This window comes from Callithrix jacchus, chromosome 20, assembly GCF_049354715.1.
Source record: "Callithrix jacchus isolate 240 chromosome 20, calJac240_pri, whole genome shotgun sequence".
In the NCBI taxonomy this organism is placed as follows: Eukaryota; Metazoa; Chordata; class Mammalia; order Primates; family Cebidae; genus Callithrix; species Callithrix jacchus.
Window position 1 is genome coordinate 4,761,606 of NC_133521.1, and position 25,550 is coordinate 4,787,155.

A 25,550-nucleotide genomic window follows, 5' to 3' on the forward strand; every position below is an offset into this window, starting at 1 on the left:
AATACATAGCCTCAATGGAATCCCTAAGAAACATTAGACAAATCCCAACTGATGGACATTCTACTAAACTGGCTAGTACTCTTGGTAATGTACCAAGGAAAAATGCAGCCAGAGTAACTGTCACAGATGGAGAAAAGGATACTTGACAACTAAAAGCAATGTGGGAAACTGGATCATAAAAGGACCTTCCTGGCAAAACTAGAGATACCAGAATCAGGTCTATAGATTAGTGTTAATAATACTGTATCTGTGTTAATTTTCAGTTTTACTCTGGCTTTGAGAGATGTTGGCATTAGGAGAATCTGAGTGAATGGCACATAGGCAACTCTATCGTTTTTACAATGTTCTCTAAGTTTAATGTTATTTAAAAAGAAAAAGATCTATGGTGTATTTAAATCTTTGATGACCACAGTTTGGTGGATTCATAACTATTCACTAAGCTAAATTAATACTACTGTTAATTCAGAAAATCTTGGAAGTGTAAGTCCTCACTGTCTGCGATTTTTATCATTTGTTTACACCTTTGTAATGAGTGTTACAGTTGATACGTTAACATGGTTTTTCCACCCATGACAGTCCATTCCAAGAGAACAGGGACAAAGATATAGTTGCTTCTACTTTGTGACTTGCACATTTTTGTCAAAATGCTGCCTGGAATGGTGCCATGTGCCTGTAGTCCCAGCTACTTGGGAGGGTGAAGCAGAGGATCGCTTGAGCGCAGGAGTTTAAGGCTGGCCTGGGCAAGAAATCAAGATCCCACCTCTAAAAAGTAAATAAAATTAAAAACATTTTAAATCTAAAAAATACTCTTGCATTAAAAAGAGCTGTAGTAAAACAAAAAGAAAGTACATCCTGAAATATTTTTTAGAGTCAGTGCTTAGTACATTGTGAATGAGTGAAAAATACATAAAAGATTTCAATACTATAGGAATTATTTACTTACGCTCCACAAAGGAAGTAAACAGCATTCTAAACCTGCTAAGCCGACTACCTTCATCTGCCCACATTCGAATCACTCCAATTCCTGTTTTAAGCATTACATCATTGGCCACAGTGCTGCAAAACTTGGCCTTCAGGTTTTCAATAGAACTGCTTCCATCATAGACTGCAACGAAGTTTCTCTTGCATTCATTTGAGTGCTCCATTTGATAATCTAGAAACCTCAAATAAATCTGTAACATTAACACAAAAACACTGCTTTTAAAAAGATACATTAAATTTGCAGTTTTCTAATTCTATTTTCCACAGATAACATGGTACACTGAATAACGGCAGATGACAGAAAACCATAATAGATAAATGGCTGATGACTAAATAGACTAATGATCTATTTCTTTGCTTGTCTTAATAATGGAACCAAGCATTAAGAAACTTACTTTGTGTTTTGTCTATAAAGAGAAGAAGCTTTTTGTTTCACAAGGCATAACTATCTCACATTTTTCTCATTATAAAAGCAGTCTCATGGTACTGGACGGGGGAGAATAAAATAATCACTCATAATTCTATTATTCCAACAATGCATGTGATTAATTGGTGAGTTTCTGTTTTACTGCATATTTTAAAAAGCTGTTTTTAATTGTAATATATACACATCCTACTTTTGCTGTAACATATAAAAACGTTTTTATCTATACTCTTAGCCTCTTCCTGGATGTCCTATTATTTATTTACACAACAGCCCACTGTTCTACACAGTTGTTTTATGATTTCACCTCTTAACGATACCTGCATTTTCAGAAAGGCAGACATCAACTGTACTATCAAAGGAAGCGCTATTAGCACGCCCCACTCAAATGTTATAGCTAAATGGTACTAGGTTATTTCCCAAACACACTTGACCCATTCTTGTTTGAAGATTTCCTTCAGATTGTGAACTTAGATTTTAAGCATCAATCTCCTGAAAAACCTAATGAAGTAGGTGTCGTGTTTTTTTGTGGGCAGAGATGACTCTATTATTTGGTGGCAAGGATTAAACCCAGGTTGGTTTGGCTCTAAATGTACGTTCTTTCCACTCCATAAGGTGTCTTACACACTCACACAGTGTTCCCATTGGGCTCTAGTTGCTCCTATGTAACTCTACAGTTAAAATAAAATTTGAGTGAGTGAACAAAGATTACCTTTGAATTTCCATTTAAGACATCGAATATTCACTTCCTAGCTATTAACTCTGAGGGAGCAGTATGTACCCCACCTTTCATTTCAAAGGGATTAATAAAAAAAAGTTATGTCATATATTCCCCTCCCCACCAAATACCTTGATGGCATAAAACTAAGAGAAAACAAAGTACGAAATATAGCTTAATTACATTTGGACTAAGTAATTTTAGTTTATTTGAAGTCACTGGTTCAGCTCTTCTGTGAGAATGGGGGAAAACTGGTAATGTAATAGGACTTCCAGTTCAAAACTTTACAAAGTATTCATGCATGTATTTTAACACAGAAACAATATATTTTCTTAAATGTATCATTAGTTTTCCATCACTTATATAACCCAAACCTTCTGCTCACACTCTGTGGTGGCGAGCCCTAAAGCTTTAATGACTTCCGTCTTCCACTAGACAGAGGTCTTCCAGTGGAAGGTCACTGGCTCAGTTTCATCCAGTATAATTTTTGCTCATGGGAGGCAATGAGAAAGTGACTAGGCTTGTAAAACTATGACATGGTAGAAATATCAGTAGAATAATCAAGTAGGTCTAAATAAACAGTATTATATAAGGCTATAATAAATGCTCTTGAAGACAATTTTGTTTTAAAAAATCAAGTTAAAGATAAATTATAACAAGATCATAGCACTTTTCTACTGTAAATACAGATACATGTTGAAGTTAATTGTTTAATTCAACATGTTTTTTGAGAAATATTCATAACATCAATCTGACAAATTGCAATGTTAGGAGAAGGGCATAAACTTTACTTTTCTTTCACTCCAGATTGCATTAGACGGGATCTTTTACTTACATCTTTTATTAAGTAAGTGGCCTCTTACTCTATCCCTATATCCTACCCAGGGAGGCAGGGAAAATTACCTGGATGGCGGGAGTTTGGTTTCTTTTTCCCTCCCTCTGTAGGAAGTGGGACTAGGTAGGCCAGTCTGCTCTGCAGATTCGAACTTTCCCTGGAGCAAGACGGACTGTTCTAGACTTAAGTGAGAGGTGGAACTGGTGGGTAAGGAGGAGCTGGCAACACTAATTAGATCATCTCTCTATGCTGCTCTATCCTAGCCTTCACTATGGTAAAGAGACTGTTCCCCACACTGACACTTTTATTTCTCAATTGGTTCAGCATGCCAGCAGGAAAAAGTGATGCTATTTACTAGAGCCCCCAAAGACCCCAACAGAAACAAAATCCCCAGAAAGCTATTATCATGAAAAGGCCACTGATAAAAGTCTTTTTTTGTATATTTATTTTATTTTTAAAATATATTTTAAATTTAGAAAATAGGGACAGGGTCTCACCATGTTGTCTAGGCTGGTCTGGAACTCCCAGGCTCAAATAATCCTCCTGCCTTGGCCTTCCAAAGTGCAGGGATTGCAAGCATCGGTCACAATTTTTTTGTGACTGGCCTTTCTTGTATATTTATAAATGGATATTTTTCTTAAGTGTCACCCGTTGACAAGTTTCTCACATTGAGTATTCAAGGGTTATGGTGACTTTTAACATTTAATTTAGATTTCTTAAATAAAACCATGTAATGACACTTTTTTTGTTTGGTTTCTTTTTTTAGACAGAGTATCACTCTGTCGCCCAGGCTGGAGTTCAGTGGCATGATGGTGGCTTTCACTGCAGCCTCTGCCCCCCAGATTCAAGTGATTCTTGTGCCTCAGCCTCCTAAATAGCTGGGACTACAGGCATGCACCACCATGCCCAGCTAATTTTCTGTATTTTTAGTAAAGACAGGGTTTCGTCACATTGCCCAGGCTGGTCTTGAACTCTTGAACTCAAATGATCAGCCTGTCTCAGCCTCCCAAAGTGCTGGGATTATAAGTGTGAACCATTGTGCCTGGCCTATTTACACATTTATTTAAATTTTAAAATTTGATTCAATTCCCATGTCAACTGTATAATTTTTTTAACTTTCAAAAAACAATTTACTTTTACTAAAAGCAATACAATATTCTCCTATAGTCAATTCTCCAGGTAACATTCCTAAAAAATTTGTGAATATGAAATTATCTTTTCATGAAATATTTCAATGAAGAGTAAGGGCAATCTAATTATTATTAATTTCACTTATTTAATGCATATTTAATATTTTCATACTTACATAGCTATAAAAATATGTGGTATTGTTCCACATATTTTAAAAGCTCATACCAATTACAGAAATAAATCACTGTGTGTCCACTCTCGTACTGGGCATTTAGCTTGCTTCTACTTTTACAATTAGCTAATACTGCTGTAAACATTGTTGTCTTCTCATTAAGCAAAGGTATGACAATTTCATTTGGGTATAAATCTAGAAGTATACTTGTGTTGTAGTATGTGACCATTTTCAACTTTACCAGAGCATGTGAAATAGCTCTCCAAAATGACTGTACCAATTTATATATATATATTTTCTTTTTACATTTGAGTTATAACGAGACAATTTACACTTCTATAGCAAATTCTTTTCCTTTTTTTTTTTGAGACGGAGTCATATTCCGTCGCCAGACTGGAGTGCAGTGGCACAATCTCAGCTCATTGCAACCTCTGCCTCCTGTGTTCAAGTGATTCTCCTGCCTCAGCCTCCCAAGTAGCTGGCACTCCAGGCGCGCACCACCATGCCCAGATAATTTTTGTATTTTTAGTAGAGACGGGGTTTCACTGTGATGGCCAGGATGGTCCCAATCTCTTCACCTTGTGACCTGCCTGCCTCGGCTTTCCAAAGTGCTGGGATTACAGGCATGAGCCACTGCGCCCGACCTTCTATAGCAAATTCTTTGAGTCTGCTTGCGTACTCCATCCACTACTCAGCCCTTGCTGCCACTTAAAGAACAAGTCCACGACCCAGCCAAATTCTCTTGTGCTGTTACTGTGCAATCAAAACCCATCTCCAGTCTTCATCCCCGGTAAGCAGTGATCTGTTCTCTGTCCTATAGTTCACTTTTTCCAGAACTTCACATAAATGAAATCACAGCGCATGTATCCTTTGAATCTAGATCATTTCATTTAGCATGATGCATCTGGGGTTATTGCACGTAGTTATAGTTTGTCCCTTTTCATTGCTGAATAGATTTTACTGTATGGATATACCATAGTTCATCCTTTTTTTTTTTTTGAAGATGGAGTTTTCGCTCCTGTCACCCAGGCTGGGGTGCAGTAATGCAATCTCAGCTCACTGCAACCTCTGCCTTCCAGGTTCAAGCGGTTTTCCTGCCTCGGCATCCCAAATAGCTGGGATTACAGGAACCCACCACCAGGCCCCGGCTAAGTTTTTATATTTTTAGTAGAGGTGGCGTTTCACCATGTTGGCCAGGCTGGTCTAGAACTCCTGACCTCAAATGATCCTTCCGACCCTGCCTCGGCCTCCCAAAGTGCTGAAATTACAGGTGTGAACCATTGCACACGGCCTATTCTTTTAACAGCTGAAGAACACTTGAGACATTTATAGTTTTTGGTTATTACAGATAAAGTTGTTATGAACATTTACATACGGGTTTTTTTCCATGAACATGAGTTTTCATTTCTCCTGGGTACCCATCCAGAAGAGACTGCTGAGTCACACAGTAACTTTATAGGAAACCACCAACCTGCTTCCCAGAGCGGCTCTATCATTTTGCACTTCTACCAGGAATGTATGAATTTCAGCTGCTCTACATAGTTCCCAGCACTTAGTGATTTTTCTAAATTACAGTTATTCTAACGGAGAATACTTCCATCTCATTGTGGTTTTAATTTGCATTTTTGTAATGACTAAATCTTCTATGGTGAAGTATCTGTTAAAAATCTGCCTGTTTTATAATTGCATTTTGTTCTTATTGTTGAGTTTTGAGTTCTGGATGAAAGAAATCTTTCATAAGTGATTTGCAATGATGTTCTTCCAGTCAGTGGGATTTTTTTTTTCACTGAACAGTATCTTTTCACAGAGAAAAGCTTATTAGTCCAACTTATAAATTTTGCTTTTATTTATACTCTTTCAGTGTTGCATCTAAGAACTTTGTCTAACCAGTCAGTAAGGTTTTTTCATATATTTTCCTTTAAATGCTTTATAATTTTATAAATATGTCCATTATTTATTTTGAAATAATTTTTGAATACAGTGTTCAGTGAAGGTGAGGGTTCATTTTTTTTTCTTTGAATATGGAGATCCAATTGTCCCAGCATCATCTGTTAAAGACTATCCTTTCTCCCTCAATTTCCTTCGAATGTCTATCAAAAATCAGTGAACCATATGTGCATAAATCTTATCTCTGGACTACCCTGTTCCACTGATCTGTGTATCTGTCCTTCGTCAGTAACACAGTCTTGGTTACTAAAGCTTCACAGTAAGTCCTGAAATTAGGTAATGAGTCTTCTATCCTTGTTCTTTTTTAGAGTAATTTTGGCTCTTGTAATCCTTTGCTTTTCCAGTATGTTCTAGAATCAGTTTGTCAATCTTTACAAAAATTTAACTGTGATTTTGATTGAAATTGTATTCATCTGTATAGATCTTCCTAAGAACTGACATTTTAGCACTACTGAGCCTATCAATACAATGACCCAGTATATCTATTTATTTAGGTTATCTTTGAATATTTACATTGTGGTCTTGAAAGTTTTAGTTTACAGAGACTACATTTTTTTTCTGATGGGGTAGTATTTTAAATGGTACTGTTTTCTTAATTTTTAGCTCCAATTTGACTTCCAGGTTATGGAAGTCCTTTCTGTTCCTATCTTTCTGAGATTTTTATCATGAATGGATATTGAATTTTAACAAATGGAAACAATCATAGTTTTCTTTAGCCTATATGGTGAATTACATTGATTTTTCAAATGTTGAACCAGATGTGCATTCCTGAGATGAACCACACTTTACTATTATATATTTTTCATATTGCTGAATTAGATTTGCTAATATTTTATTGAAATTTTTGCATTTTCTTGATGAATACTGATCAGTAGTTTCCTTATAATGTCTCTTTGTCTGCTGTTATCAGCCTAATGCTTGTCTTACAAAGTAAGTTTAGAAATGCTCCCTGCTCTTTGATTTCCTTGATGATACTAAGGAACTGGCATTACATCTTCCCTGATGCTTGGTACAATTTGCTAGCGAATCCATCTAGGCCTAGCGTTTTCTTTGTTAGAAGGTGTTTATTAATTCATTTTTTGAATAAGCACAGGATGATTTGGGTTGCGTATTTCTTCGGGATATGTTTGGAGAGCTGTGTAGCTTTTAAAAGATTTGCCCATTTCATCAAAGTCATCTGATTTTCTGGCATAGAGCTGTTCCTGGTATTTTCTTATTCTTTTTAACATTGTAGCTCTGTAGTGATATTCTCTCTTTCATTCCTGATTCTGGTAAAATGGTTGAAATTTACCCAGATAGTTACCATTTGTTTCCCTTTATTCATGAAGTTTCATGATTCTTTTTCATAAAAGTATCATTTATCTAAATAACTTCAAGATTTCTTTTATAGCAAGTGCATAGGTGATAAATTCTCTTAGTTTTGTCTTCTCATTCTTGAAAGAAGTTTTGCAAGGTATAAAATTCTGAGTTCAGAGTTCCCCGTACTGCCCACCCCAGCATGTGAAGATTTTGATCTACTAACTTTGGCTTTCATCACTGCTAAAGAGAACAAACAGTCATTCAAATCGCTGTTCCATCATACAAGACGCATCATTTTTCTCTGGCAGATCTCAAGATCTCAATCTTTGGTTTTAAGTAATTTAATTTTGAGGTGGGCAGGTCTTGTTTTTTGTTTTTGTTTATTGTATTCAGTGTTCACTAAGCTTCTTAAATGTGTAGATGTATGTCCTTCATCAAGTTTGGGACTTTTTAGCAATTTTTTCTTCAAATATTTATTCTGTGCCAATCTCTTCTCCCACTAGGACTTAAATAACACAAATGTTAGGCCCTTTGAAACTGTCCCATAGAGAGTTTTCAATTACTTTGTTTCTAATCTTTTTCTCTCTTACTTCAGATTGGATAATTTCTACTGATTCATCTTCAAGTTCAGTGACTTTCTATTTTCTCCGTTTTCCTATTGAGCCCATACAGTGATTATATTTGTTAAAAATTCAGATTTTTCTTTTAGTTCTAAATTTTCCACTTAAAAAATTAATTTCTCTGCTGAGTCCTATTTTCCCACTCTTCAGGAGTGTTTACTGCTATCTCGTGAAGCATGGTTCTATCATTGCTTTAGAATTTTTGATAATTCTGGCTGGGCATGGTAGCTCACATTTGTAATCCTCGCACTTTGGAAGGCCAAGGCAGGAGGATTACTTGAGCTCAGGAGTTTGAGATCAGCCTAGGCAACACTGTGAGACCCCATTTCTATTTTTAAAAAATTTAAAAAACAATTTTGGATAATTCTAAAATCTGGTGTCTGTTTTGGGGATCTATTTGCCTTTCCTTTAAAATTAACAAATTTTCCTAGTTTTCATTTCCTAATTTTTCACTGTGTCCTGGACATTTTGACTACTATGCAACTATGGATCCTGTTAAAAATCCCTGGAGGATGTCATTTTTTGTTATTTGTTTTGGTTCCGCAATCAACTAAGTTGTGTTCAGACTGCACGTTCTGTCTCACTTTGTTTGGGTGGTGGTCCCAACGTTCAAAGACTTTGCTGTGCTGGGTAGGCTTGCCCAGCATATGACTCACTCAGGGACTTAGAGGTGGTTTATATTGTAAGGTGGCTCCCAACACTGCTGCCAAGTTTCCCTGGATCTGTTTCACACACAGGCACCTCAGAAGTAAAGCCTGAATTAGTTCTCTCCTCTCCAAGACTTCCTTCATATTCTCTAGATGACAACAGGGTCTCCTCCACCCAGTTCTTCTGGCCAGAAAGACAAGTTTTCCTTAGAATTTTAGTCTCCCAACCTGTTGTGAGTTCTGACTAAGAGAGAAAAAAACAGAGATTCCCTCCATATTCTTCGAACATTACCATTTATACCCTTTACAAATTACTGACAAATCAGTTTATAATATTCTTATAATAGTCTAAAACACTTATTAAAATTTCAAGTATGCAAAAACAGACAAAATATATCTGTGTATCCAGCCTCCAACTTCAACAATTATAACCTAGCCAATCTTATTTTATCTGTCTCTCCTCACTTCTACCCCTTACATATTAGAGACAAATCTCAGACATTAAATCATTGCATCTGTAAACATTTCTGTATCACTAAAGCCACTTAAAAAATAACGTTTATCCTATTATCAACTCCCAAAAATAAATAACTTAATATTACATACCAGTGTTCAAACTTCTAAATGTCTTTTAATGTCATCAGTTCCCTCCATTTATAGTTTGTTTAAATCCATAAATTCACTTGACTTTTATATCTGTTTTAATCTATAGACTCCTGATTTTCCTTTTTCCCATTATCATTTATTTATAAAGAAACATAGTTTTTCTCCTCTTTTGTTAGGTAGGTCTACTTTCTAGTTGGTTTGTCTCATAATAGTTTTAAATCTTTGCGGTAGTTGATTTATAACTCCTCCATTTCTAATACTTTTTATGTCTTTTTTTCTAGATCAATCTTGGCAGAAGTTGGCCTATTGTTATCTTTTATAAAGAGTCAATGTCAGGCCTCACTGATTTCCTCTTTTTGTATCTTTTTTTTTTTTTAATTTCTGTCTTATGATTGTTGCCCTTTCTTTGGATTTGTTTTTAACTTCTTGAGTTCAATCTTATTACATTTCAATCTTTTTTCTCAAGGTACTGTTTTAGCTGTACCTCAGTTTTTTATATATAGTATTTTCATTATTAATGCATTTTAAATGTATTTAAATTTCCATCCTAATTTCTTCTGTGACTTACAAATTACTAAGTAGTATATATTTCCAAACATACAGAGTTTTAAAATAATCTTTGGTTGCCGATTCTTGGTTTAATTGCATTTTTGTCACAGGCTGCTCTGCATATATGTTCAGACTTTGTTAGCTGAGCATATGTATCTGTTTCGATAAATGTGTTATGTATGCCTATTATCTGGATGTTGGGAGCAAGATAACATGTCCATTAAGAATATACTGTGTTATTTAAATCTTTTGAGCCATAGTAATTTTTTTGTATGTTTGACCTGTTAATTACTAAGAGGTTAAAAAAAATTACTCACTGTTGTGGATTTGTCAATCTTCCTTTGGAATCATCAATCTGTGTTTTGTGCATTTTAAGGCTATATTAATACCTTTAAATTATTTTAAATTATATCTTGTGAGATAATGACATTCTTGATTTCTATCTTAATAGTTACATCAGCTCTTTTCTGACATTTGTCTGTTACTTCTTTTCTAGTTTTATGTGTTTTAATTTTCCTGTAATTACACATGTATCTTGTTGGATACATCTGTATATTAACTGTAGCATTTGGTTAACTTATTATTTTGCAGAGAAATACCTTAATTTTGCCCTAATTATTTTTTATTTTTATGGGTATATGATAGTATCTTTATGGAGTACATCAGATATTACAATATAGGTACACAGTGTATAATAACTACATCAGTATAAATGGGGTACCCATCATCTTGAGCATTTATCATGTGTGTTACAAATACCCAAATTATACTCTTATTTTAAAAACTGTACAATAAATTGTTGACTGTAGTCACCATGTGTGCTATTGAATACCAGATATTAATTCTATCTAATTATATTTTTGTACCCATTAATCATCCCCACATCCCCACCACTGCCTTCATTCTTAAATGACAATTAACACTCTTAACACTATGAAGACAGTATTCTATTGTCTTCGGGCTTCCATTTTGCTATTGATAATTCTGGTGTCAACCTTAATAGCATCCCTTTGTAGACTATTTTCTCTGTTTTTAAAAACTTTTCTCCTTGTCTCTGGGGTACCATGTCAGTGTCACTTAAATTTTTTTTTTTTTTCCTGTTTGGGAGTCACCCTGTGTCATGCTTTCCATCAGTTCTTGAATTGTTTTTCTTTTTTTCCTTTTCATGTAAGATAGGCTATGTACTGACATGGTAACAAGGCTGGAGGGAGGCACATGTCACGTGTGTGCATGAACACAGGGCATCAGGCTTATGCACTACAGACTATCAGTTCTGGAAAATCCTAATAAACTATCACCTTTCCCAGCACTATTCTCTGGGTAATTCCTCAGATATATCTTTTCATAACCATACTTTTAACTTACTGACCTATTTGGTTATTTTAAAAATGGATGTGGTCATTTTTCTTTATTATCTTTTCATTTCCTTCTTGTAGGATATGTGAAACACTCAAGTTCTTGGGGAGCTAAGGAACTCCTTCCTGTCTGTTACATCGGCAAACTTGTACCCATGGGGGGCTGTGAGCACAGGGGTTTTAGAATTTGGGGGCCATGAGCTGACCTGCAACAATGTTTTATCCATGCCAACCCTGAAGCTTCCTTGGTGATTTTTAAATTTATTTTTGCCAGGTGACGCAAAGGTTTTATGCACCCAGGATGATTTGTTAGCTTTTGGACTTAGTGACTCCTGGGTTGAGCAGGGAGTGTAAATTCATTTCTCAAACCCTAATAAAGGCAGGTTCTAAGTACAAAGCTAGGGGGGACCCCAGCCTCACCCCCAACCCCACCCTGAGACCAAACCCAGAAAAACAAGCTTCTCTGTCATCAGCATGTGCCAGTGGAAGACTTTTTCTAATCTATGCTTTCGTGTGAATCACCTCCCTTTGAGGGCTCCAGCTTCATGTGAGTCTCATGAAGGCCAGGTGAACTACAGGACTCTTCTTTTCTTAGTGTAGGAATTAAAAGCAAGCTCCCAGCTGTCTACCTCTGTGTCATAACATGTTATGAAAATCAGCCAGGAGCATTTGTAACATCAATTTTGGTTTATTAATTTGTAGTTATCTCCATTTCCTGTCCACAAGCATTACCCGCTTTTTCTCCTTCCTGGAGCTTACACATATGCTTTTAAAAGAATTATTTGTCATATTTTACCCAATGTTTCCCAGTGTCTTCTAGTAGATGGGGTTTCAGGTTACCTTATCTATCATATTACTTAATCTTTAAATCTGATTTTCACAATTCTTGAGAGCTATATGTTTTCCCACCCTCACTCTCTCCTCTTTTCCCACTTTTTACATAATACGCATTAAATATAATTTTAACTCTGTTGATATTCCTAGAAGTATAAATTAAATGCAAAAGTAGTCAGTATCCAATCTCAATCTGTCGGAGTTATTTTAAAACATCCTTCCCTGCAGTTCTTTCCAATAAAAGCGCCCCATGAGTAGCAGAGGACAGCAGGGTAAAAACAGAATGAAGACTCGACACATTTGGGGTTTTATTTTTAGATCGCTACGACCAACTCTGTAACTTTCACCTCTTGTAGCCTATTTTCCTCCTCATAAAGATGTTAATGAGTCTATAATCATACTGATCAATAAACACACTCAGCAATTAGGAACTGACAGGTCTTATTTTTTTTTTTCTTTCTGAGATGGAGTCTCACTCTGTCACCCAGGCTGGAGTGCAGTGATATGATCACAGCTCACTGCAACCTCTGCCGCCCAGGTTCAAGTGATTCTCCTGCTTCAGCCTCCTGAGAAGCCGGGATTACAGGCATTCGCCACCGTGCCCATCTAATTTTTGTAGTTTTAGTAGAGATGGGTTTCACCATCTTGGCTAGGCTTGTCTTGAACTCCTGACCTCGTGATCCACCCACCTCGGCCTCCCAAAGTGCTGGGATTTCAGGTGTGAGCCACTGCACTTGGTGAAGAATCTTAATTTTTAAAAATTGTGAATCTTAATATATGTGTAATATTCCTAAAAAACTTCAGAAATTCCAGTTTATTTAACTACAACAATGCTGGGATCTTAGTAGGTGCCAATAAAGTAAGTGAAATAAAATATATTCTAAAAAGTTACAATATCAGTTTATGTAATCAATACATATTTTCACAAACCAAAATAACACATTTTGCAAATCATGCCTTATCATCTTTTTCTCTAAAGTGACTTAATACCTAATAATACCTTAGCTTTTGGAGTGGCTTTAATGGTCCAGATGCAATCAACAGCTTGGCCAGGTTTCGTTTTCTCTTCTTGTTCTACCTGACTAGAGCGCACTATTCCATCAGCTCCCGAGAGCTCGAACTGACAATCTAGAAGGAATACGTGAAAGGTGTTCAAAGGAACATATGACTGACCAAAAATGCCAAGAGGAACAAGTGGTAGTATACTAAACCTGGAATGGGATTTAAAATACCTCCTAGGTAAGTAAAGTCTGGATCTGTAACAGAAAAAAGAATAAAGTTATTGGTACTGAGATAGTTACTTTAAGCCTTGATGTCTTAAGTTACATCTAATGCTCCATTTGACAGCAAGGTAAGAGAAGCTTTCACGGATGTAACCTACACATCATTGGTCATTTATAAGCTCTCTTACAGGATCAACATTTATTTAATCATGTTTATACTTTTGATTCCATGGTGAGTAATTTATTTATGCTACCTGCAAACTCACCTCAACTGTCAAAGCTGAACAGATAAACAGAACATCACATATACAATAAGACAGAATATTATTTGGCCTTAAAAAAAGAATGAAGTTCCTTTCTACTGAAGCATATTACAATTTGTCTTCTAAATTTTGGCTTAAATAGATGCTGGTGATGGTTGCTTAACACTGTGAATGTACTTAATGCCACTAAATTACACACTTAAAAATGGCTAAAGAGAGCTGGGCATGGTTGCTTATGCTCTAGTCCCAGCTACTTGGGAAGCTAACTTGGGAGGATCTTTTGACCCCAGGAGGCTGAGGCTGCAGTGAGCAGAGATAGCACCACTGCCCTCCAGCCTAGATAACAAAGTGAGTCCTAAAAAAAAAAATTAAAGGGTAAATTTCCTGTTATGTATATTTTACCACAATGAAAATAAATTTTTAGAAATTACAAACTCAAGTATCTTTAAAAAAATTATTTTAAAGTTCAGATAGAACCTGTATATATACCCAACTGCCAGAATAAAAGAAACTGCTGGGTAGTCTAAAATGTCACAGATTTCTGGAAAATCTATTTCAATAGGCAATTTAATTGTACACAACTAGAGGCTCAATTCCTGTTAAGACTGTTGTCTTTAATTCCAGACACTTTAGGATTATCAAATTATGTATTTTAATAAGTAGAAAAAAATTATTAGCTTATGTAGAATATATCTCAGTGACTATTCTCTTTTTAACTTTATAAACAAAACTCACCCTTGCTAAAAGAAGACAATAGATGCTTCAGCTGTTTTGCAAAGAAATGTCAAATTGAAATTTAAATTTTAAACAGCATGGTGGGGCAGGGGTGGGGAATCACAGGGACCATCCGGCAAATTAATTGGAACTATTTCATATGTATTCCAGAAATCTAGGATATTGTCATTATTGCATATAAATATGTCCAAATTTCCATATTTATCCCAGTTACTTTGAGGAACTAACAACCCATTAAGAGCCTCTGCTTCAATAAATATCACCAATAGGTTAGAGAATTTCATTTAAAAAAAAATACAAATTTCTTACCATTGTTAATAGATTTCTTCTAGATTTACCACCTCCTAGACAAAATTTATTTTATTAACCTGACTTGAAATAACATCAGATAGCGACATATTTAGCTAACTATGCATTGCCTATTTATTTTGACATGTTTTGGCTTTTTTCTCTTAGTGATAAAATTGTGGACTCCTCATCATCCACATTTATTTTTATTTTTTATTATACTTTAAGTTCTGGGGTACATGTGCAGGTTGTGCAGGATTGTTACAAAGATACACAATGTCATGGTGGTTTGCCACATCCATCCCCCCATCACCTATACCAGGTATTTCTCCTAATGTTATCCCTTCCCAATTCCCCCACCTTCTGCTATCCTTCCCCTAGCCTCCCCCTACTTCCCAACAGGCCCCAGTGTGTGATGGTCCCCTCTTGTGTCCATGTGTTCTCACTGTTCAACACGCACTTATAAGTGAGAATATGCAGTGTTTGGTTTTCTGTTCTTGTGTCAGTTTGCTGAGGATGATGGTTTCCAGATTCACCCATCCCTGCAAAGGACATGAACTCATCCTTTTTTATGGCTGCACATTATTCCATGGTGTATATGTACCATATTTTCTTTATCCAGTCTATCACTAATGGGCATTTTGATTGGTTCCAAGTCTCTATTATTGTAAACAGTGCTGCAATGAACATATGTGTGCATGTGTCTTTATAATAGGACGATTTATAATCCTTTGGGTATATACCCAGTAATGGGATTGCTGGGTCAAATGGAATTTCCATTTCTAGATCCTTGAGGAATCGCCACACTGTCTTCCACATGCTTGAATTAATTACCCTCCCACCAACAGTGTAAAAGTGTTCCTATTTCTCTACATCCTCTCCAGCATCTATTGTCTCCAGGTTTTTTAAGGACTGCCATTCTAACTGGCATGAGATGGTATCTCAATGTGATTTTGATTTGCATTTCTCAAACGACCAGTGATGATGAGCATTTTTTCATGTTTGTTGGCCTCATGTATGTCTTCTTTTGAAAAGTGATCATATCCTTTGCTCACTTTCTGATGTGGTTGTCTTTTTCTTGTTCATTTGTTTTAGTTCTTTGTAGATTCTGGATATTAGCCCTTTGTCAGATGGGTAGATTGCAAACAGTTTTTCCCATTCTGTTGGTTGCCAGTTAACTCGAATGATTGTTTCTTTTGCTGTACAGAAGTTCTTCAGTTTAATTAGATACAATTGTCTATTTTGACTTTTGTTGCCATTGCTTTTCGTGTTTTACTCATTGAGTCCTTGCCTATGCCTATGTCCTGAACGGTATTGCCTAGGTTTTCTTCTACGGTTTTTATGGTGTTAGGTCTTATGTTTAAACCTTTAATCCAACTGGGTTAATGTCTGTATAACGTGTAAGGAAGGGGTCCAGTTTCAGCTTTCTGCACATGGCTAGCCAGTTTTCCCAACATCATTTATTAAAACAGGGACTCCTTTCCCCATTGCTTGTTTTTGTCAGGTTTGTCAAAGATGAGATGGTTGTAGATGTGTGGCATTACTTCCAAGGTCTCTGTTCTGTTCCCCTGGTCTGTATCTCTGCTTTGGTAACAGTACCATGCTGTTTTGATTACTGCAGCATTGTAGTATAGTTTGAAGTCAGGTAGCATGAAGCCTCCAGCTTTGTTCTTTTCGCTTAGGATTGTCTTGGCTATGTGGGCTCTTTTCTGATTCCATATGAAATTTAAAGTGTTTTTTTCCAATTCTGTGAAGAAAGGCAATAGTAGCTTGATGGGGATAGCACTGAATCTATAAATTACTTCGGGCGGTATGGCCATTTTCATGATATTGATTCTTCCTAACCATGAGCATGGAATGTTTTTTCCATCTGTTTGTGTCCCCTCTTATTTCCTTGAGCAGTGGTTTTTAGTTCTCCTTGAAGAGGTCCTTCATTCACACCCCTTGTTAGTTGTATTCCTAGGTATTTTATTCTCTTTGTAGCAACTGTGAATGGGAGTTTGCTCATGATTTGGCTCTCTGTTATTATGATTTGGCTCTCTGTTATTGGTGTATAGGAATGCTTGTGATTTTTGCACATTGATTTTGTAACCTGAGACTTTGCTGAAGTTGCTTATCATAAGGAGATTTTGGACTGAGACAATGGGGTCTTCTAAATATATAATCATGTTATTTGCAAACAGAGACAATTTGATTTCCTCTTTTCCTAACTAAATACCCTATATTTCTTTTTCTTGCCTGATTGCCCTGGCCAGAACTTCTAATACTATGTTGAATAGGAATGGTGAGAGAGGGCACCCTTGTCTATTGCCAGTTTTCAAAGGGAATCCTTCCAGTTTTTGCCCATTCTGTATGATATTGGCTATAGGTTTTTCATCAATAGTGTTATTATTTTGAGATACATTTCATCCATACCTAGTTTATTGAGGGTCTTTAGCATAAAGGGCTATTGGATTTTGTCGAAGGCCTTCTCTGCATCTATTGAGATGATCATGTGGTTTTTGTCTTTGGTTCCCTTTATGTGATGGATTACGCTTATTGATTTGTGTATGCTGAACCAGCCTTGCATCCCTGGGATGAAGGTGACTCAATCGTGAAGGATAAGCTTTTTGATGTGCTGTCGGATTCAGTTTGCCAGTATTTTATCAAAGATTTTTGCATCAATGTTCATCATGGATACTGGCCCGAAATTTTTTTGGTTGTGTCTCTGCCAGGTTTTGGTATCAGGAGATGACATTGGTCTCATAAAATGAGTTAGGGAGGATTCCCTCTTTTTTATTGTTTGGAATAGTTTCAGAGGAATCGTACTAGCTCCTCTTTGTCTGTCTGGTAGAATTTGGCTGTGAACCCATCTGGTCCTGGACTTTTTTTGGTTGGTAGGGTATTAATTGCTGCTTCAACCTCAGACTTCGTTATTCGTCTATGCAGGGATTCAGCTTCTTCCTGATTTAGTCTTGGGAGGGTGTAAGTGTCCAGGAAGTTATCCATTTCTTCTAGATTTACTGGGTTATGTGAATAGGGATGTTTGTAGTAATCTCTGACGCTAGTTTGTATTTCTATGGAATTGGTGATATCCCCTTTATCATTTTTTATTGTATCTATTTGATTCTTCTCTCTTTTCTTTTTTATTAGTCTGGCTAGCAGTCTATCTATTTTGTTGATCTTCTTTTAAAAAAAAAACAGCTCCTGGATTCATTGATTTTTTGAAGGTTTGTGTGTGTGTCTGTCTCCTTCAGTATGGCTCTGATCTTAGTTATTTCTTGTGTTCTGCTAGCTTTTCAATTTGTTTGATCTTCCTCCTCTAGTTCTTTTAGTTGTGATAGGGTGTAAATTTTAGATCTTTCCTCGCTGCTCATGTGGGCATTTAGTCCTATAAATTTCCCTCTAGACAGTGCTTTAAATGTGTCCCAGAGATTCTGGTATGTTGTGTCTTCATTCTCATTGGTTTTGAAGAACATCTTTATTTCTGCCTTCATTTCATTATTTATCCAGTTGTCATTCAGGAGCAGGTTGTTCAGTTTCCATGCAGTTGTGTGGTTTTGAGTGAGTTTCTTACTCCTGATTTCTAATTTGATTGCACTGTGGTCTGAGAGACTGATTGTTATGTTTTCTGTTCTTTTGCATTTGCTGAAGAGTGATTTACTTCCAATTATGTGGTCAATTTTAGAATAAGTGCTATGTAGTGCTGAGAAAAATGTATATTCTGTGGATTTGAGGTGGAGAGTTATATAGATGTCTATTAGGTTTGCTTGGTCCAGGTGTGAATTCAAGTCCTGGATATCCTTGTTAATTTTCTGTCTCATTATTCTAATATTGACAGTGGAGTGTTAAAGTATCCCACTATTATTCTGTGGGAGTCTAAGTCTTAGGTCGTTAAGAACTTGCTTTATATATCTGGGTGCTCCTGTATTGGGTGCATATATTTGGGATAGTTACCTCTTCTTGTTGCATTGGTCCCTTTACCATTACCTAATGCTCTTCTTTGTCTCTTGATCTTTGTTGGTTTAAAGTCTGTATTATCTGAGACTAGGATTGCAACTCTTGCTGTTTTTTGCTATTTGCTTGGTAAATCTCCCTCCATCCCTTTATTTTGAGCCTATGTGTGTCTTTGCATGAGATGGGTCTCCTGAATACAGCACACCAATGGATGTTGAGTCTTTATCCAATTTGCCAGTCTGTGTCTTTTGATTGGGGCATTTAGCCCATTTATGTTTAAGGTTAATATTGTTATGTGTGAATTTGATCCTGCCATATTTATACCAGCTGGTTGTTTTGCCTGTTAGTTGATGCAGTTTCTTCATTGTGTTGATGGTCTTTACCATTTGGTACATTTTTACAGTGGCTGGTACTGGCTGCCATTCCTTTCCGTGTTTACAGTTTCCTTCAGGAGGTCTTGTAAGGCAGGCCTGGTGGTGACAAAATCTCTAAGCTACTGCTTGTCTGTAAAGGATTTTATTTATCCTTGCCTTATGAAGCTTGGTTTGGCTGGATATGGAATTCTGGGTTGAAAGTTCTTTTCTTTAAGGAAGTTCAACATTGGCCCCCACTCTCTTCTGGCTTGTAGGGTTTCTGCCAAGAGATCCACTGTGAGTCTGATGGGCTTCCCTTTGTGGGTAACTTGACCTTTCTCTATGGCTGCCCTTAGCATTTCTTCCTTCATTTCAATGCTGGTGAGTCTGACGATTATGTTGGAGTTGCTCTTCTTCAAGAATATCTTTGTGGTGCTCTCTGTATTTCCTGGATTTGAATGTTGGTCCACCTTGCTAGGTTGGGGAAGTTCTCCTGGATAATATCCTGAGGAGTGTTTTCCAGCTTCGATTCATTCTCTCCATCACATTCAGGTATACCTATCAAACGTAGATTAGGTCTTTTCACATAATCTCATATTTCTTGCTGGCTTTGTTCATATCTTTTCACCCTTTTTTCTTTAATCTTGCCTTCTCATTTTGTTTCATTGAGTTGACCTTCAATCTCTGATATCCTTTCTTCTGTTTAGTCGATTTGGCTATTGAAACTTGTGTCTGCTTCATTAAGTTCTCATGCTGTATTTTTCAGCTCCATTGAGTCATTTATGTTCTTCTCTAAGCTAGTTATTCTAGTTAGCATTTCATCTAACCATTTTTAAAGGTTCTTAGTTTCTTTGCATTGGGTTAGTATATGCTCTTTTAGCTCAGAGAAGTTTATTACCCACCTTCTGAAGCCTGCTTCTGTCAATTCATCATACTCATTCTCCATCCAGTTTCATTCCCTTGCTCATCAGGAGTTGTGATTCCTTGGAGAAGAAACATTCTGGTTTTTGGTGATTTCAGCCTTTCTGCACTGGTTTCTTCCCATCTTCATGGATTTATCTACCTTTGGTCTTTGAAGTTGGTGACTTCAAAGGCGTCTCTGAGTGGATGTTCTTTCTGTTGATGTTGAAGCTATTTCTTTCTGTTTTTTAGTTTTCCTTCTAACAGTCAGGCCCCCCTGCTACAGGTCCACTCCAGACCCTGCTTGCCTGGGAATCACCTGCAGGGACTGCAGAACAGCAAGGATTGCTTCCTGTTCCTTCCTCTGGTAGCTTCATCCCAGAAGAGTACTCGCCAGATGTCAGCCAGAGCTCTCCTGTATAAGGTGCCTCTTTAGATATACAGGGGTCAGGGAGCTACTTGAGGAGGCAGCCTGTCCCTCATTAGAGCTCAAGTGCTGTGCTGGGAGCTGTTTCTCCCTTCAGAGCTGCTGGTCAGGGGCATTTAAGTCTGTTGCAGTGGAACTCACAACTGCCCTTTTTCCCAGGTGTTCTGTTCTGGGAAGGTGGGGCTTTATTTATAAGTCCCTGATGGGTTGCTACCTTTTTTCAGAGATGCCCTGCCCAGCAAGGAGGGAGTCTAGTCACAGTCTGCCTGTAGTGGCATTGCTGAGCTGCCTTGGGCTCCACCCTGCTGCTGTGTAAACTTCCTTGTGATTTTGTTTACACAGGCAAGGTTAGAACTGCCTTGGTAATGGCAGAAGCCTGTCCCTCAACCTAGTTTGACCATCCCAGGTTGAGCTCAAACTGCTGTGCTGGCTGCGCAAATCTCAAGTTTCAGTTTGCTGGTCTTTGTTGGGGTGGGACCTGCTGAGCCAGATCACTTGCCTCCCTGCCTTCAGCCCCCTTTTCTCAGGGGAATGGGTGGTTCTGTCTTACAGGCATTCCAGGTATAGGCTAAAATGGCTGCCCAGTTTTGTGCTGGAAACCTGCAGTGCTGTTGTTGTTGGCACCGGCGGGTATCTCCTGGTCTGCGGGCTGTAAAGGCTGTAGGAATAGCACAGTATCTAAGCTGGAGCGCCCAGAAGAGTCCCCGATGGCCTCCCTTGGGTGGGGGGGTTGTTCTCTGGCCCTCTGCCCTTCTCAGGTGAGGCAGCACCCTACCCTGTCTCGGTTTGCCCTCTTGGGTTACATCCACTGTCCAACCAGTCCTATTGAGATGTGCCTGGTACCTTGGTTGGAAATGTGAAGATCTCTCACCTTCTGCATCACTGTCACTGGGAACTGTGCTCCAGAGCTGTTCCTATTCAGCCATCTTGGCGGAAGTCCTCCACATTTTCTTTAATAAGGCTTTTCTCCAGTGTGACCTCATCCACATTATAAAGCTGACATTATAGAGCAGGAAGTATTGCCTAGTGAATTGCAATCTAGTTCTGGATTTGCCATTCTATGAACTAAAAAAATCACTTAATCTCTGATTCAGTTTCCTCATATATAAAATATTACATAATCCTCCTGACATTACTGTCATTAGCATAAAATCAAATATAATGTCTATCAAAACTGTGAATCACTGTAAAAGGCAAATGGAAAGGTGATAAACTCTAGAAATCTTAAGCATTTCATTGTACTTCGTCTATATTTTAACTATAGGTCACTTTAAGTTGCTCTCATGAGCTAAAACATGAATAAAGAAAAAAGAGCTACTTGACTCCATAGTAAGTATCTTTACATATGAAGTTGGCTGATTTTGTTTTTTAATATTTAAAAACATTATTCGAATAAGAGTATTCTTTGGATGTCTTTTTCTGCCAAGTAGTCTAAACTTACATTGTGCAGCCATCATCTATTGCAACAGTGTCTTCATGACATTATGTATCAATAACTTCAGTTATCAGTAACTTGATTTAGTTAACAAAAATAAAACACCTGACCAATTTAATCAAATCAGTCATTTGATATAAACTATCAGTTCTAAAACTTCTGTGGACTATTTCACAAGGCAGAATATCCTGTATATCACGCTGTCATCTTTCTTCTCCCTGCCACTGTGAAAAAACAGCTTACAAGCTACTACTCTTGTTTTTTTTTTGGAGACAGATTCTCACTCTGTCGCTCAGTGGTGCAATCTCAGTTCTCTGCAACCTCCATCTCTCAAGTTGAAGTGATTCTCCTGCCTCAGCTTCCCAACAGGCACCACCATGCCCAGCTAACTGCTGTATTTTTAGTTAAAGATGGGCTTTCACCATGTTGGCCAGGCTGCTCTTGAACTCCTGACCTCATGTGATCCACCCACATCAGCCTCCCAAAGTGCTGAATTTACAGGTGTAAGCCACTCCACTACTTTTGAATTGTGGTAAATTATTCGTAACACAAAATTCATAATGTTGATAATTTTAAGAGACAGGGTGTTGCTCTGTTACCCAGGTTGGAGTGCAGTGGTGCAATCATAGCTCACTATAACTTTGAACTTCTAGGCTCAAGTGATCTTCTAGCCTTAGCCTCCAGGGTGGCTGGGATGACAGGTGTGCAACACACGCCTAACTCTAACATTTTCAAGTTTACAATTCAGTGGTATTAAGCACATTTACAATGTTGTACACCATCATCATTTTTTTATTTTCAGAATTTTTAATCATTCCAAGCTGAAAGTCTATACCTATTAAACATTAACTCCCCTTCCCCCTTTCCCCACATACTCTGATGGTTATTTCACCTTCTGTTTCTATGAATGTGACTACTTTAGATACCTTATATAAATGGAGTCACATTTGTGCTTTTGCATCTGGTTTATCTCACTTAGCATAATGTTTCAAGGTTCATCCATGTTGTGGCATGTATTGGAATTTATTCAAATGAGTTAACTCACGTCCACACAAAAACCTGCACATGAATAGCAGCTTTATTCATAATTGCTAAAATGTGGAAGCAACCAAGACATCCTTCAGAAGAACAGATACACAAACATCTAGATACCTCTAGACAATGAAATATTATTTGGTGCAAAAAATAAGCTTTTTTTTTTTGCACCATTATTTGGTGCAAAGAAAGTCACAAAAAGACATGGAGGAACCTTATATGCATATCACTAACTGGAAAAGGCTCCATACTGTATGATTCCAGTTATATGACATTCTGAGGAGACACTGAAGAGATAGTGATTGCCAGTGGTTTGCGGGGAGTGAGGCACGAACAGGCAGAGCATAAGGGACTGTTAGGATAGTGGGACTGTTCTGCATGGTTCTGTAAGGGCGGGTATGTGTCATCATGCGTTTGTCAAAACCCACCCTAGTCCACCCTACCAAGAGTGAACCCTAATGTCAATTATGGGCTTTGGGTGACAATGATGTATAGATGTTGGCTCATCATCCGTAACAAATGCACGATTCTCATTCAAGATGCTAATGGGAGGGGAGGCAGGAGGCTTATGGTAACTCTACTTCTTGTGTAATTTTGTTGTGAACCTAAAACTGTTCTAAAAAGTAAAGTCTATTAACAAATTTTACTTTTTGTAAATATTATTTTGGCATTGAGCAGATAAATACTTGGTTGGCTATGGAGATTATAGAACAAAAGTAAAAAAAAGAAGAGCAGATAAATACTGAAGCAAAGCTTAACATTTCCAATATGTGTACTGACAGGGAACAAAATGTTGTTTATGTGTTTCAGGCAAAAAAGCAGATCATAAAGTTATATGTGTACCATAATCCCAATCTTGTATAACAAACAAAAGAAACAGATATAAAAAAAATTGGAAGAGATATACATCAAATAACACCAAAAGCACTGATTTTATATACATGGTGGAAGGATTATGGACATTTTCATTTCAATGTTTTAGTTTTTTCCAATTAAATTTCTTGCATGGAAAATAAATGATAGCAAAAAGATCATATAGCTGTTTTACTGTTATTTTTACATCTTGTTAGTGTGTAAGCTTGGTGAGGACAGGAACGATAACTTGCACAGCTCTGTTTCTGCACTAGGGGTATGTATATGTCATACTGGACAGGGCTTTATAATTCTCAGAGTGCTCTCATCTACTGTGTATGGGGCAGGTAATATGGTGGGGCAGGCTGATAATACAGTAGACCCCAATATACCCATAGTGGAATCCCTATAATCTGTGAATAGTAGCATGCATATAGATACATATATAATATATGCAGATTTTAAAGAATAAATAGTACATTTTAAGGCAAAAGATGCCATTAGGTTAAGGATCTTGAAAAGAGTAGAAAGAGCTGTGAAGAGGGAGGATAGAAGGAGCAAAGACCAGGTTCTCGCCCAGATTTCTAGAGGAAATGAGGCCCTGCTCAATTTTGGACTTGTGGTCTCCCCAACTGAAAGAAAATCAATTTCTGCTGATTTAAGTGGCCAAATTTGAGGTAATTAGTTATGGCAGCATCAGAAAAGTAATACAGCAGGCATTCCCATTTTACTAATGGCAAATCTCAGGCCTAATTCTGTGCTTAATAGTCCTACAGCTATTAGGAGGCAGAGAAAGAATTCAAACCCAGATCTTTGATATCTAAGTGCAGAGCAGTATTCTTTATATTGCTCATATATTCTAAAGTATTTATTCAGTTGGGAGGTTAATTCAATCAGCTAAATGAGAAAACTCATATAAAATAATTTTTGTGGGAATTCTGAAAACAAGAATTTGTTGAATCATTTTAAAAAAGTATTGTTTTTAATATTGTTGGCCTGAGTATATGCTCTAAGACAGAAAAAAATCTAAGAAAATGTGGTACCATCTCTGATACGCTTCCAAATCCAAGTGACACGTTTCTATGTCCAATTTCTATTACGTTCTTATTTGTTCATGGAATAATTTCCCTTTGACTTCGCTAATTTGTTTAAAGTCTTGATTTAATTAACTTGACCAAACTAATCTCTTTTTTAACCTTAAGATTCTAAAATCAGTTAGAGATGCCCAACAACTTAAAAGATAACTTGCTCTTTACCTGGAATAAATGAATATTTTGCTCGAAATCCCAGTCCTTCAAGCTCTTCATCAGAACTAAACTTAATCCACATGAATCTCCCTGTTGATCTAATTAATGGAGGGCTTTTCACACCACAGTAACGATCTATAAGCGGAGAGAAACCAAATGGCCCATCTCGAACTTCCAAGTGATCAAAGCGACACTCAAATGATGGCTCTATATAATAACGTTCATCAAAGGTCAACTCTATTCTTTGACGTGGAGCAGCTAGAAAATAAGAGTAAGCAAATCAGGGCAACACAAACAAGAAGGAATATAAATGTATTGACACAAATGAGGAAAGCAAAGCAACTGTTCTGCTAACTGCTTCATAGACAAAGGTCTTAGTGACAACTGCTATAAAAGTCATGATAAAGTTGTAACTTAAATTAAAAACAATGCTACTCTGTAGAACTATAGTAATCTTTTCCTTTAGCTATGGTATCTACTAAGTTAAATCTTCTTGAGTGATGCCACTGCGTACTTAGTTCAAGATATAATGTACCACAATACATAGAAAAATAAACAGAAGAAATGAAAGGAACTCACTTATGTGGACATAAATTTGAATTAAGCCTTACAAGGGATGCCAGTAAGTTTAAGTTTCTTATCAGAGAAATTTTTCATATATACTAATGTACCTAGTTGAATTATAGTTTGGGAGATTCAAACTTTCCATAACATTTCTGCTAGTATCTTGTAATGTAT

General features: G+C 37.0%; 1 protein-coding gene and 1 non-coding gene across 4 annotated transcripts in view; both read right to left on the minus strand.

The window, feature by feature from the left end:
* Positions 1–25,550, minus strand: part of NETO2 (neuropilin and tolloid like 2) — a 62,185-nt gene that overhangs the window by 22,012 nt on the left and 14,623 nt on the right. Inside the window, exons 4-7 of one of the 3 annotated variants that reach the window (XM_002760918.6) lie at positions 24,822–25,070; positions 13,351–13,374; positions 13,119–13,246; positions 944–1,172 (exon numbers count right to left, since the gene is read on the minus strand). In XM_002760918.6, coding sequence (XP_002760964.1) covers positions 944–1,172; positions 13,119–13,246; positions 13,351–13,374; positions 24,822–25,070 — 630 coding nt within the window. Of the gene's footprint in view, positions 1–943; positions 1,173–13,118; positions 13,247–13,329; positions 13,375–24,821; positions 25,071–25,550 lie in introns of all 3 variants that reach the window. The other 2 variants (XM_035282694.3, XM_078358173.1) reach the window with 2 other exon arrangements.
* Positions 11,096–11,197, minus strand: LOC118149818 (small nucleolar RNA U13). The gene has a single exon (XR_004737531.1). It is a non-coding gene; the product is annotated as a small nucleolar RNA U13 (small nucleolar RNA).